The sequence below is a fragment of the Watersipora subatra genome, chromosome 1 (assembly GCF_963576615.1).
Source record: "Watersipora subatra chromosome 1, tzWatSuba1.1, whole genome shotgun sequence".
Lineage (NCBI taxonomy): Eukaryota > Metazoa > Bryozoa > Gymnolaemata > Cheilostomatida > Watersiporidae > Watersipora > Watersipora subatra.
Genome location: NC_088708.1, coordinates 9,986,053 through 10,000,000, shown reverse-complemented (window position 1 = coordinate 10,000,000; position 13,948 = coordinate 9,986,053). Strand labels below are relative to the sequence as shown.

The 13,948-nt window shown below is 34.5% G+C and overlaps 1 protein-coding gene across 2 annotated transcripts in view; it reads right to left on the bottom strand.

Moving 5' to 3' along the window:
- Positions 1 to 13,948, bottom strand: part of LOC137402796 (dolichol kinase-like) — a 66,237-nt gene that overhangs the window by 13,296 nt on the left and 38,993 nt on the right. Inside the window, exon 10 of one of the 2 annotated variants that reach the window (XM_068089303.1) lies at positions 13,403 to 13,483. The exons of the other annotated variant lie outside the window; for it this stretch is intronic. Within the exon in view, the coding sequence (XP_067945404.1) occupies positions 13,403 to 13,483 (81 nt within the window). The remainder of the gene's footprint in view (positions 1 to 13,402; positions 13,484 to 13,948) is intronic. 2 annotated transcript variants of the gene reach the window in all.

Sequence of the window (13,948 nt, the reverse complement as noted above, 5' to 3'; positions counted from 1 at the left end):
TTTTTCTAGTAGGATGATATGAGACCTATATTTGGCCCGTAATGCAGATGGTATATAATAAAGCTGCATTCGGACAATAGCACAATGTTAACAAACCTTTGGATAGTAACAAAATGCTTTATGACCAAGTATACCAAAAACCATAAACCACTAAACAGACAATGAAAATCAAACCTCTGTTTCCAGCAGCAAAGATAACCAAAGCATTATGTTTTTAATGAAATGACAGCAGTTCAACCTAAAAATTTCTAGGTTAGTTAGCTATTATAATAATATTGCATACATTTAATCAATTGGCTGCAGGTGATATGCCATGCAAACACAGGATATGCTGAGCGCTGTTTGCCAAAATTAGTAGGCATGGGAACCATTTTGCCTGAAGAATAGCTTATATAAAGGACGTTGAAAGACTAAAAACATTTTGCAATGTATGAGTGATAGTTGTTTACTGTATATCGACCTATTTTACATTCATGGAAACAGATAAGCCATATATGAGCCATTCAAGAAACGCATTTGGTTAGGAAAAATGTTTTTTGAAAACAAAGGTCAAACAAAATGGCTAGCTACTTGAGTCATTACAAAAACAACTATTTGGAAATATATTATAAACGATAAGAAGCGGTTTCGACCTATCGATGGAGTTGTAGATCTACCAGAAGGACAAAATAAAAATAAAGTAAATGGCTTCTCAACAAGAACTGATCAAATTTTCTCTATGCAAATGTATGATGTTTAGACTGTTTAGAGAAATTATGAAAATCATTTACACAAAAAGCTATTGATCCTTGGAAAACTTGAAAAAATTTTTTGAAATAAAAAAAATGATAAGCAGTCTATAATAACTCAAACAACATCTTCTATATATATATTTCTCAATTCTGGTACCGTATGTGTACCAGTAGTTCCAGCTATAGCTATTAAAATCTTGGAATAAAGAGTTCACATCGCAGAAGATTTGATCTCAGACCCTCCAGTACACCAGTCTGATGCCTTACCAAGTCAACCACATGAACTTGATAGATTCATTAGGCGATATATACCACTATATGGGAGCAAATACGCTACCAATTTTCGCCACGACGCAAAGTGATGGCGTAACGCCATGAGAAATAGTAGCTCTTATTAGTAAGCTTACTGAAATTATCCATTGGCACCGTACCAGGCTAATAGCAAATGGCAGGCAACTTTCATTACCTCTCATTGTTTATAAGCTGATGTTTAATACCTGCTGTGCTACCTGGCAACGCCGGGTAGCAAAGCTTATTTAATATATACCGTAAAACCCCGAATTGAACGCCACCTCTATTTGAACACCACCTCCAATTGACCGTCACCCTGAGTGAAAGGTTGAAAAATAAACCGCCACTCTCCATTTGAACGCCACTTCCATTTGATCGCCACCTTTACATTATTTGATCTTTCTGAGCCCATATCATCAACTGGTCAGTAAAAAAGTGTACACAAAATTGTATTAATAATGAATCGTTTATATCAATATCAGTTAATTCTCTCGTTGTGCAATTCCAAAGCGTTTCTTTTTTTTCGTTAAAACTTTGAAAGCAACATCGTAGCAATAATCAATAACGGTCTCAGGCTAGTAGTAGCTTTCTGTTTAACGCAGTCTTTCTACTTCGAATTAGCCTACATATATAAAAAACCGGCTTAAATTTACGATGGTAGATGGAACTTGGAAAGCAACGCCATAAAAATAACTACTATCTTAGGCTAACAGTAGTTCCTTGTTTAACGCGGTCCTAATACTTCGAAGGACATGCATATAAAAACCGGTTCGCAAGTTTTGGACTAATGGTTATACGTTTAGTGGGCAAACTTTTAGCACTGCATTAGTGCTAAATGCAGCACGTGAAAGTTTTGATCTGCCGAAAAATTGTTTGGATGCTAATATCGGACTGGGTCAACAGTACAAAAAAAAAATAGAAGCCAGAAGATATTGTGGAAGGTATTGGACAACTAGAAGATGTTCATTCCATCGAAAGCAACAATCAGAACGCAGCTATCCAAGCCAACGATAGAAATATTTTTTTGTTTTAAAAACGTTAATTTTTGTTTCTGCATGTAATATAAGTGTGGTTCGTTTATGTCACATGTTCATGAATATATATTTGTACCATTTGATAGATTACTGTTGTATAATTTATAAATATGCAGATTTATAGCATGTTATTTAATAGCATTTTGCGGCTATCTTAACACGGCTTACAATGGATCGATGCTAATAACTCCACTTTTATTGCACATAAAAAGCTAGTTTTGGCTGCAGACTGTAGCAAACATATCAGTGAGTGTAATGAGTTTTTATGCAAGATTACTAAATATAAAATAAAAATATCTTCAAATTTAGAATGAAATAAAAAGTGGAAATGCCAACAAATTGCAAGGAAGGACACAAGGCTATAAGATCATCGCAGGTCAATTGCAAGCAATAGATATCAACTGGCAAAGATATTTCTCGGTTTTTTGATGCATATTTATTAGGAGATCGTTGACAAGTTAGAGGTAAGTTAGCATATTCATTGCGTTCAAAATTTTTAATATCAGTTTACCGGAAAAAGAGGGCCAAATATAGGTGACATTCGCTTCGCCTGTAATAGGACTAAATTTGTCTTCCGAAAATTTTGACAGGCTATTTTAAAAATAGACCGCCAGCCTCTATTTGAACGCCGCCTCCAATTGACCGCCATCACAAAGGAAGGGTTGAAAAATAGAGCGCCATGGTGTTCAATTAGAGGTTTTACAGTAACTGGATACATTGACGAGTTTCAAAAACAATGCTGAATGAGTTCTTAAAGCATGCCTACAAGCGCAGTAGCTTTTCAAAACTAGGACACACTATTCAAGTATTACAGAAAATGCTAGGAATTACAGTGAACGCTTGCTATACGATTTGATCTCTTTCCAGGGTTGACATCGTAAAACGAAAATTTCATATAAAGTAGTATAGAAACCCATAGTAAATATCTAATGCAAACACCCCTAGTAAAAACCATCAAAAATTTATATGCGTACTGTACATATTAAAAATTAGTAACAAAATAATATTTTAACCTTAGTAAGTTTAGTTATCTACAGTAATTTTAGTGAATTTAGTAGTTGTGATCTGCAATAAATTGTAACGTTACACCGTACTATGTGCAGCATATACCTTTCTTTTACCTTTTTTTATTAGATAGCTGTCTGAAAACTTTTCGAATTTGATAATTATCAGGAACACAATATTATGCCAATCTCCTCTATTCGCGATTATCCACCTCTGCAAGTTTTTTTTCTCTGGTACCATTGCACAACTTGCAATTAGACAGTTTAGATTTTTAACCGAGTTTGATAATGAAGATTACGAGTAAAAAGGTTAAAACTCGTTATTCAATGAATTACCTAATTAAAACTTAGATGCGCTCAATTATGCTACGGGGCAAGAAGCTATAGATAAAAATTTAGTACTGATGCAAAGTACATTTGAAAGTCTTTCATAGACCATTAGTAGAGTTCATTGGCTTTAGTCACCATGAAGTCCTAAATATCAGTTGCGGTATTTTCATAGTTAACTATTACATGGCTAAAATGGAAAGTTGCATATATTAGAGCATTTATATAGTAAGAAAAATAGTGTGGACTTCTATAGTAAAACATATATATTAATAACGTTTGAGTTTATAACTCATTGAAAGGTTTGTATAAAAACGCAATGTCCATGTACAAGTTAAATTTTCTGATCCATGCATGGCGTAATTATTCTACATGGTTCTGTTACATTATGCCAACCTTTGTTTTTATACCAGCACTAGCTAGCTGTGCTACCTGGCGTTGCCCGGGTAGTAAAAAAGTCTTTTGACAGAAAATTGATTTGTATTTAACATATAACAACATTTGCCATTCTAACTTTCCAACTACATATCATGAGAGAAGTGTTTTGTGTAGTTGAAATAAATAAAGAGAGAAAATAAAACAACTGTAAAGGTTTTCAAACAACAAAAATGGTTGAATAAAAGAATAATATTAATAATAAAGATTGGAAACTAATCAAGTGATAATAACAGTGATAGGAAAATGGATAATGTTTAAACTTCAAACACGATACTCAAATTATGTTTAAAAGAATGCAAGTTGAAATAATAACGACGATGAAACAAACATTAAAAAACTTATATTATAAACTTCAAAAGTTATAGGAAGTTTATAAATGTAATAAGAGAATGTAAATTTATACATCTATATATATATTTCTCAAAGTATGTAAATGTATGTAAATATAAGAGAGTGAGGAAGAACTGATACTTGCAATCTTACACAATAAATCTTACAGTAATCTTACAAATGTTTGTTGTAAAATGTGAAATTAATTACGAAAAATTAATTGGTTAGGTTTAAAAGGAAAGATGTGTAAGCTAATACTTCTAGCTGTACAACCCAGCGTTGCCCGGGTAATAAAAAAAGTCTGTGAACAGAAAATTGATTTGTATTTAACATATAACAACAAATGCCATTCTAACTAAAAACAACTGTAAAGGTTTTCAAACTTTGTCAAACAACTTTTAAACTTCATATCATGAGAAAAATGTTTCGTGCAGGTCAAATAAATTAAAAAAAATAAAACGACTATAAAAGGGTTTAGACGTAAACGTGAAATAATTAGCAAGTAATAGCTAAATTGAATCTGTTTTGCTATGATTACAATATGAGATGATTCGGTAATGATACAATTAATACGAACTGAGAAAACAAAATAAAAGTTCTGAATATGTTGAATTAATAATAACAATTCTTGCATAGAAGTGTGTGTACAAAAAAGTTACTGTTCCACCAACAGCTATCCATCAGAACTCTGAATACGATGATACTGGTACGACGATATGTAATGTAAAAATAAAATATTGTAGTATCTTTGTCTGATCGAAGGTGAGAGAATCTAGATTCTAGAGGCTCTTCCCACTCGAGATAATACAATTGTCCGCGTGAAAATTATTAACCTTTACGGCGATTTAGCAATTGAACCTTAAGATAAGCCAGAAATAGAGGTTCACAAAAACGGCTTTATGTTTCATACAGTTAATAGAATTTAATCGCCAAATTCTAATATCGAGAAAGTCTATAATTGTTGATATCGTTTTGCCGAAAACAAATTAGCCCTAATACGTCGAGGACAAAAAAGCATCGCGTGTCATGAAGCTAAAAGAAATTCATAGAGTTGTAATTATTACGTCATTTTTGTGTGAAAACGGAAAACGATGAATAGGTTATGTATAGAGGCGCACTAACCGGAGATTCTTGTTAAAGCGCCCTAGCGGTGAAAGAAAAAACCACAGAGTAGCCGCACCCTTATATAAGCCGCATGGCTCAAACCATCAGAAAAAAGTAGCAGCTAATAGTCCGAAAAGTATGGTACTCCATAAGGTGGACACACACCCACAACGATTGCCGTTTATATAGTAGATTTTGTGATTAAACGTTTCATGCATGTTCAGCCATTCCGTGGCAAAACATGTCTTTTTTGCTGTTTTGGCTTTGCTCTTGATTAGATGACAGATAGAAATGAAGTCATTGCTATAAGATGGTTGCTTGTTGTCTTGGAAAAGCATCATTTAATTTATGCACAAAAAAAAACAAACAGAAGCCAAGGTGACAGAGAAATTAAAAAAGTACTGGTTCTAACGGCAGTGAAGTTTTTATGTAGTCCAATTAGAGTACGCCAATTTTGATTATGGTGTAGGTAATTATTCATCAAGTACATTTGTGGTTGCCAGAATAATAAGTAACATTTGCAAAGAATTTCTGTAGACACGCGATGGAAAAATACCAAAAGATACCTTGATAACTGACTATCTAACCGGACTTCAAAAGGACATTTGGCAACAATAACAAAAAACACTATTAAAAGAGTTATGAGGCAACTACAATATACAACTATCTTATGATATGACCAAAACCGATAGTTTCATATTAGCAAGGTTTATATACCTTACACCAGCCTTGATAGACACGGTTTGCGCAGTACATAACACAAACACACTATATAAATAGAATACTATACAAGGTTCCTAGACTGAGGCAATATCTTATGTTGATAACAAAGTTTGATGTTGCAACAGCTAACTAAAAAAACATTACGACATTAGGCCATTTAACCTAGAAACCCACACCAACACACTGGTGATATAACTAGTGTCCTGCGTAATTAACTACCAAATCTGAATACTTTTACTGAATACTGCTTGTGACTTCCACTCATCAAATGCTATGTTTTTTTCTAATCAAATTTTGCAATTGAGACAATATATCCTGCAATAAGAGTATGACAGAATCAAAGTTCACACCAATTTGTAGTAGCGCAACTATATGAAAAATGCAAATGGTTGTCACTTTTGTTATGCAAGCAACTACTGTAAAACCTTCATTTGAATGCCATGGTGCTCTATCACTAGTGTTACATACTACGACGTTTTGTTGTATTTTTCATTTTCGTAGCATGTAAATGGTTGAAAATGTCGAATCTTTAAATCTTCGGAGCGATTCAAACCTCCATTGCAAGGGGGAGGGGGTATTTTTGAAAACATCGACTCAACAACGAAGTACTGCGTATCATGTAAAGATCGATATTCGTATTATTGCACAAATCTTTGCGATTGGAGGTTAGATTTTCATCGTTTTCATTAGTGACATCCTTACAGCATCTCTGTTTTTAATGCACGTGTTTTAAAAATATTATCTCTGAAATAAAAAATATTAACTCTGAATTTGAAAGAAAAAATTCCTACATATTGACATTAGACGCATTTTAGGAGTGTCAGCTGTGATATAAAACATGCGCCCCGTTGTAGCTAAAAACGCAACAGACTAATATAGAAAATGCCTAGTTGTGCGACAATTTCTTCATAGCACGTAAACTCGTCAGCTACTAATAATTGCGAGTTGTGCGACCACTCCCGCGTATCATGTAAATTTGTCCTCCTCAGTCCTACGATCAAAACCACAACTTCGAAGCTCAAAAACTCATAGCATATAACACTAGTGTACTTTTCAATCCTTCCCTTAGAGTGGTGCTTCATTAGAGGTGACGTTCAAATAATGGTTGACATTGTATTTTTCAAACACCTTGTCAAAATGCTGACAAGATAAATTCAACCCTGTCACGAGCGAATCGAATGTCACCCATATTTTATACTCTTCTTCGGGCGGTGCGACATTAATCCTTTTGTATGCAAAACATTTGCTAACTTACCTCAAACTTGTTGTAAATCTCTAAATAAATATGCACGAGGAAGCTGATACATGTATCTACCAGTTGATATCTATTGCTTGCAATTAACCTACGATGATATTATAGCCTGTGGTCCTGTGCCCTGCGTTGTAATTTGTTGGAGCTTTAAATTTTTTATTTCACTTAAAATTTGAAAGCATACTTTGATTTTATATCTACACGTATATTTAATAAAAGGTAGCATAAAATCTCACCACACTTATCGATATGTTTGCTACAGTTTGCAGCCAAAACTAGCTTTTTATGTCCAATAGAACAGGAATTTCAAGCGTCAACCCATTTTAAACTGAGTTCAGATTACCGCGATCACGCTTTCAAATAATATGCTATAAATCTGCAAATTTATAAGTTTTATAATAATAATCTAACAAATGGTACAAATAATTATTCAAGAACACGTGACATAAAAAACCACAATTATAACACATGCAGAAACAAACATTAACCTTTCTGAAACCAAATTATTTGCACCGTTTGCTTGGCAGGTTGCGTTCTGATTGTTACTTTCGTATGGAACCATTTCATCATCTTCTGGCTATTCAATACCTTCCAGTGTCTGCTGACCTGAACTCTTCTTTGGCACCGCTGAACTAGGTGATATTAGTGTCCAAACAATTTTTGTGGCAAAGCAAAACTTTTATCCGTTGCTATCTGAAAAACTTTTCGAAAAAACAATAATAAACTTTTAGCCGGATTCACGCTTAGCACTAGTCATCCAAAGCACCGCAATTGCTAAAACGTGTTTTACATACAACGAAGTATCATGACGGCGCTAAACAAGAAGCTACTATTAGCCTGATACAGTTACTAATTATTTCCATGGTGTTGCAATCAAAGTTTAAAGGAAAAGCCTAAAGACTAGGAGTTGGAAAACAACTTCAATAAAAACAGAAACACCGGAATGAATGTTATTCATGTAAGATAGTACTGTCATTACTAGCACATTTTTGTGGACACTCTTACTGATCACTCGCTATTATGGCTTCATAAATTGGAAGAATGTCAAATAGTGGTGGTCAAAGGGTGCCGGTTCATTTTTCAACCCTTTCCCATAGTGGCACTCAAATAGAGGTGACGTTTAAATAAAGGTGCCGTTCAAATACAGGTTTTATCTACTTGACTAATTAAAATCTCCAATGCTACAGGCAGTGCATTACTGCTATGTTATTTTCTTTTGTATGAGGATTCCTACCAAACGTGGTTTAAACAGTTAAAGATTCAGCATGAAAATGAATCCTACTATGGAAGTAGGTATGGATACATCATTACTGTATCTAATTCATGAAGAGTGTATTGCTAAGGATTATAAATAGAAAGGAGCCGATTCAAAATGTACCCGCCAATTCAGATGACGATCTGATCCACTGATTCTAATTCCAAACTAACGTGATTTAGATATTTTATGTTGGATAGATTAAGTGTTCATTTTATTACAGAAAATAGACTTGTACTTATTTGTTCGTATTCACTTATGATGAGGTATATTTATATATAGATATATGTATATATTCAAATCCTGTGAATATAATAACAAAACTAAACAAAATCAATCAAGGTTTCTTGTAATTAATAATTACTGAAGGTTTCAGCTCCCTATGTAAAAGGTCTCTCTTTTATCCCTATGCAATACTATTAGTAGTACAGTTTAGTTTTACTGGACATTTTAATACATAAATAAAACACACTTATATTGACTCCTAAACTGAGATAAGAGCAACGTTTTTCAACTAAAATGTATAATATAGTTTACACAAAACCATTTCATCAAGTAATTTCTAAAATCACAATTATTTATTTATCATAATTTTAAAATTCAATGTATAAATATAATAGTAGAAAGAAACGCACTAGCTTTGCAGCCCGACCAAAACAAAAAGGAACGAGCTATAGTCAGATGAGAAACTAACTTTATAGATCGTTTGAACGAATTAATTTCATAATGCTAGTAAATTAAAGCATTACATCGCAATCCTTTTCTTATTTGAGATTGTGTATAGTGAATTTCATTGTTATAAATGGCAAATAAGACCCTTCAATTTACGTACTGACTAACAATAGTAAATGTATCAGCTGTGTTGATGTTGATCAAGCAATGGGCAAGACACTTATAATGTGGCAGACCCAGAATTCATTAGGTAAGGGGTAAAATCTTTGTCAGTTTGGCAGGCTAAAGTACTATTTATTCTATGCTTAATAGTTTAACTTACAAAGTATCATATGTTCCAGGCTTTTTTGAAAAAAGATGGGCCGATGCTTAACCTCCACATCGGTACTTCCAATACCAATCTAAATTCAAGTCTATTTTGCGCCGCAATCCATGAAAATTAACAATATCGCAGCGCTATTGCGATAACTTGTAAGTCAGAAAATTTTAGCCTAACATTAGCTTTGTTTTTATCAACCGTATTTAAGTATTAAAAACATAACGCACATAAAATCTCCCAGCTGAAGCTGTTTTAGAATATGAAAACAACCCATGTAAAGTTTTCTGCTATAAACATATTTGGGCATATATGAAGTATTGCACAGTCAGTCGTAAAAATAAGTAGTTGGAATGATTTGAATGCAATTGATAAAGGTAGAACAAATAGAAGGAAGCAAATCTGAAATTGGTTTTAATAAGCTTACACGATGAAGTTGCTAATGTGTAAAGTATGTGAAATTCTTGTCACACCTCCTCTAACTTAGCTTGCATGCTATGTAGAATGCGTATCAACGTTTTGTTATCTTGAAATAGATTAGAACAAAAATTGGGAAAACTTGTAGGAAATGGACTCAATAAACTTTTAGTTGAAATTCCCAAAACACAATCAGCCTACAAAATTCTATCACAATGTCACTGGAAAAAAATCAAAGCTCAAAAACTACAGCGCTTTTCTCTCCAAAATGTATGGCAAAACGTGTCTGATAGGATTAAATTTCGTCCAAGTATACATATGTGGAGGATGTGTGGGCAAGCTTTAAACTCAATGAAATCCATCATGTTTGGCTAAAGCAAGTTCTACAACTACCTCTGCACTCAGTTGTCTCAGTTTTCTCACTCTCTCTTCATATTTTTTGCCCGATTTTGTTCAAACTTCTCACGCATATGCTCTGAGCATTTCACCAGGCCATCAAAAATATTTGGTTTCAAAACTCTGTCTGTTTCCTAAAATTGGTCGCATCCTGTGTTTGGCGTCTCTTTGGGATACACCAACCCCAAAACAAACTCAGATAATCATGAGAAGTAGTGTACCAAAACTGACCAAATATTCTGGAAAGGAGAGCCAAACGATGGATGGATGTCATCCGCTATGTTATGGATGTCATCCGCTCTACATTAATCTGTATACCCACACACAGCACCGTTATTACCTTATCGATTTAAAAGAACAGCGGAGTAGAAGGAAACAAACTAAATACATACTATATTCAAAGTTACAGAGACTTTCTTCAGCTAAACTTCACTCTCAACACGCTTTGCTTTGGTATAACCATTTAATTCTAATCACCGTTATGAGTAAGCAGTAGTTACTGTGGACACTTTGATTACGAAAGAGTTTTCTCTTATTCATATTTCGTATTCAGTATTGCGGCGACCCTCAATAATATTCATCTAACAAACGTCTCCCACTCACCCTGGTTAAGTCCTGCATGTACTCATACACAAAAGCCAACAGATAGGCTCTAGCAATACCACAAAATGATTGAGGCAGACATTACCCACAATTCTATGGTAATGTATTTAGACACTGGCACATTGTGACAGGTAATAGCGACAGACCTTTTACCTCATATATGCCTAAAAATTAACCTTGGCATGACAAGCTGTCATTTATAAAAGCATTTGGTTAAACCTTTATTATTTCCTACTCAAAAAATATATGATAATCTGTATTTATGGATTACTTTAAATGCTTACTTCAAATGTCTTGTCTTTTGTGGCAGTCTTGTCCATGCAGTGCATCAATTGACTATCAATTGAGCTATCAATTGACACATTCTCGAAAGGCTCACAAGTAGACAAGATGCTGTATGGCCAAAAAGTCAATCATATGAAAGTAAAAAAAGTTTCTTAGGCAAGCTGCCTAGAAAGACAAAATGAAGGGGTAAACATATTATATATTTAGGATAACCATATATTTTCAATATTTAAATACTTGTGATTCTGAGAGCATACATGTATAGAAAGTCGCTAGATATGTCAAGGCCTCATTACTTCATGAATTGGAAAGATTTAGATTTGGAGACTACTAAGGATGTCACACGAATAGAGTTCAAGTGAGAGACCCTCACGGAACTACTAATATATAAGCAAAAATTGTACGGTCATTTGAATTCCCGAAAAAAGGAGCAATTTTTATAATGTATTATACCAATAGATTTTAATGATTGTGACCGAGAAGTCTCATTACACTCTACATGAATGACAAGCTACCGTGAAACTTCTATTTGAACACCATGCCGCTTTATTTTTTAACTGTTCCCCTATAGTGGTGTTTAATTAGAAGTGGTGTTCAAATACAGGGTGGCATGGTATTTTTCGACTAGCTCGCCAGATGTTTTGGACGATAAATTTAACCCTTTTATAGACGAAAGAAGCGATGCTGATGTCGCCTATATTTTACACACTCCTTTGGGCGAATTGACATTCATGCCATCGGCCTCAGCATATTTTTAAGGCGTTTTCATGTATGTCGAAGTATCAGACCAAGTTAAACAAAGAAATATTTTGATTGTAAAATATTAGCATGGTGCTGTTATTTAGTATTTCAATGGTGTCGCTTTCAAAGTTTTGAAGAAAAAAATGTAAAGCTTTGGAGTCAGAAACTGGACGAGTTTTAAATTTTTAGAGACGTTTTTAACGTTCTATAGTTAGAATACGCCATAGCAATGGCTGCTATTACGCCGTACGGCATTCCTGAAAAGTATTCGCATTGTTCAGCAAAATGTTTTTAAGTCTTCAGGTTAGATTGTAAACCACATTATAGACGAATCTGAAAACAGTGGATATGATTTAGGCCTTAGTGATTTTGAATACTTTGAATCAGAATGTAGCTCTGATGATTGTGACGATCATCTTCTCCAATACACCATACCTAAAATCATGACAACCACCACAGCAACAACTAAAAAAATTAATTGTTATCGATGTAACCGAGTTATGATTAGTACTATTTTGTAGGCACTTTTCTACTGATCCCTTTCTGTTATGGGTTTTTAAATATCAAAAAATGTTAATGGAGGGCAAATAGAGGCGGCGTTTCATTAGAGGGTGGCGTTGTATTTTTCAACTTTTTCTATAGTAGCATTCTATTAGAGGTGGCACTCAAAAAAGAGGTTTTACGGTATCTATTGAGTGGAAGAACTAAACTCACTCATCCAGAGATGAAGTGGTAGCTGGATGATACGATAAGGTCATATCTTTAATCAAAGCATTTCTGCGATTTCCTGTTTTACTTTGGTGCAATTTCACTTTCAGCCAACAAACCATGTTGCTGAATTGGTAGTGAAAAAGTAGAGTAAAAATTGCATTTGCTAATGATATATTATATAATCAAATGTGAGGTTTGGTTGTACATGACCAACCTTGAGCATGGCCGACCAGACTACGTATATCATTAGTTTAAGACCTATATTTGACGATAACACACCAACTCCGAAAACAACGTAACTCACCAACTCCCACTAAATACATGTACATGTAAATCCATAAACAAACCAAAGGTTATCAAAGTCTTGTGAACAAAATGTTGGTGTTTATTTCTAAGCTGTGACCTCCTACAGCAGATGTTTTCTAGCCTCGAGATGAACGCGTTTTATGACAGGGCTTAGCTACATGGCGTGATGTCAAGTTGTTGAGATGTGACATTTTCAGGAGATGAGTAATCACAGACCAGAGCTTGGGAGCGAACGACTCTATATGCAATGTGCCAGCCACTTGCTTCTGTGCCTCAAATAATAGCCTATGAAATTCATTGCGCAAGCGGATAGACGCAATGAAGCAAGACTAGAGCCTAACGCCACCAAATTCCAAAGTATATCTGTGGTAAACCGCAGTGACATTATTAATCAGGTGCGCTGGAAGTGTTACTAACAGTAGAAAATATGAAGCTGAGCCCGACTGCAGGCTGGCCAAGTACTAACCAGAAGGTAGAGCAATGCCGCATGAGAAGATGAACATGGACAGCCAAGCGGCTAGAGTTCCTTCCAATGTTTTCTTGCTACCTGTGAAGAAAAAGTATGCAACGCTTACGCAATGTTAGCTAAAGCTGTGACACGATGAGACAAGTGTGACCGAAATGAAATGAAGCGTGACGAAAGAGTATATGACAATAACAAGGAACTTATCCGCAGCCAGAATAATAATGATGACGTGACAAAATATACGAGTGAGCTCGAGGTCAGCTGGATACACTTACTAATATCTGCTAGTGAAAGGACCAACACAAGTACAAATGGAATGCATTGGTTCTGATTGTATTTTCCAAAGAAACACTCATTAGCTAAGATATTCTACAAGGATGTAAAATGACTCGTGCATCGGGTGCCATAGCACAACTTACATGTATATGGCTTGTGTGTGAGTACAAAGAGCAAATCAGCGTCCTGTATAATGTTTAGGTTTAACCAACCGACACTCTTTGCTTTATACCATTTAGTGGCAAGAAATCAGAAGCAATAGACAGTCTA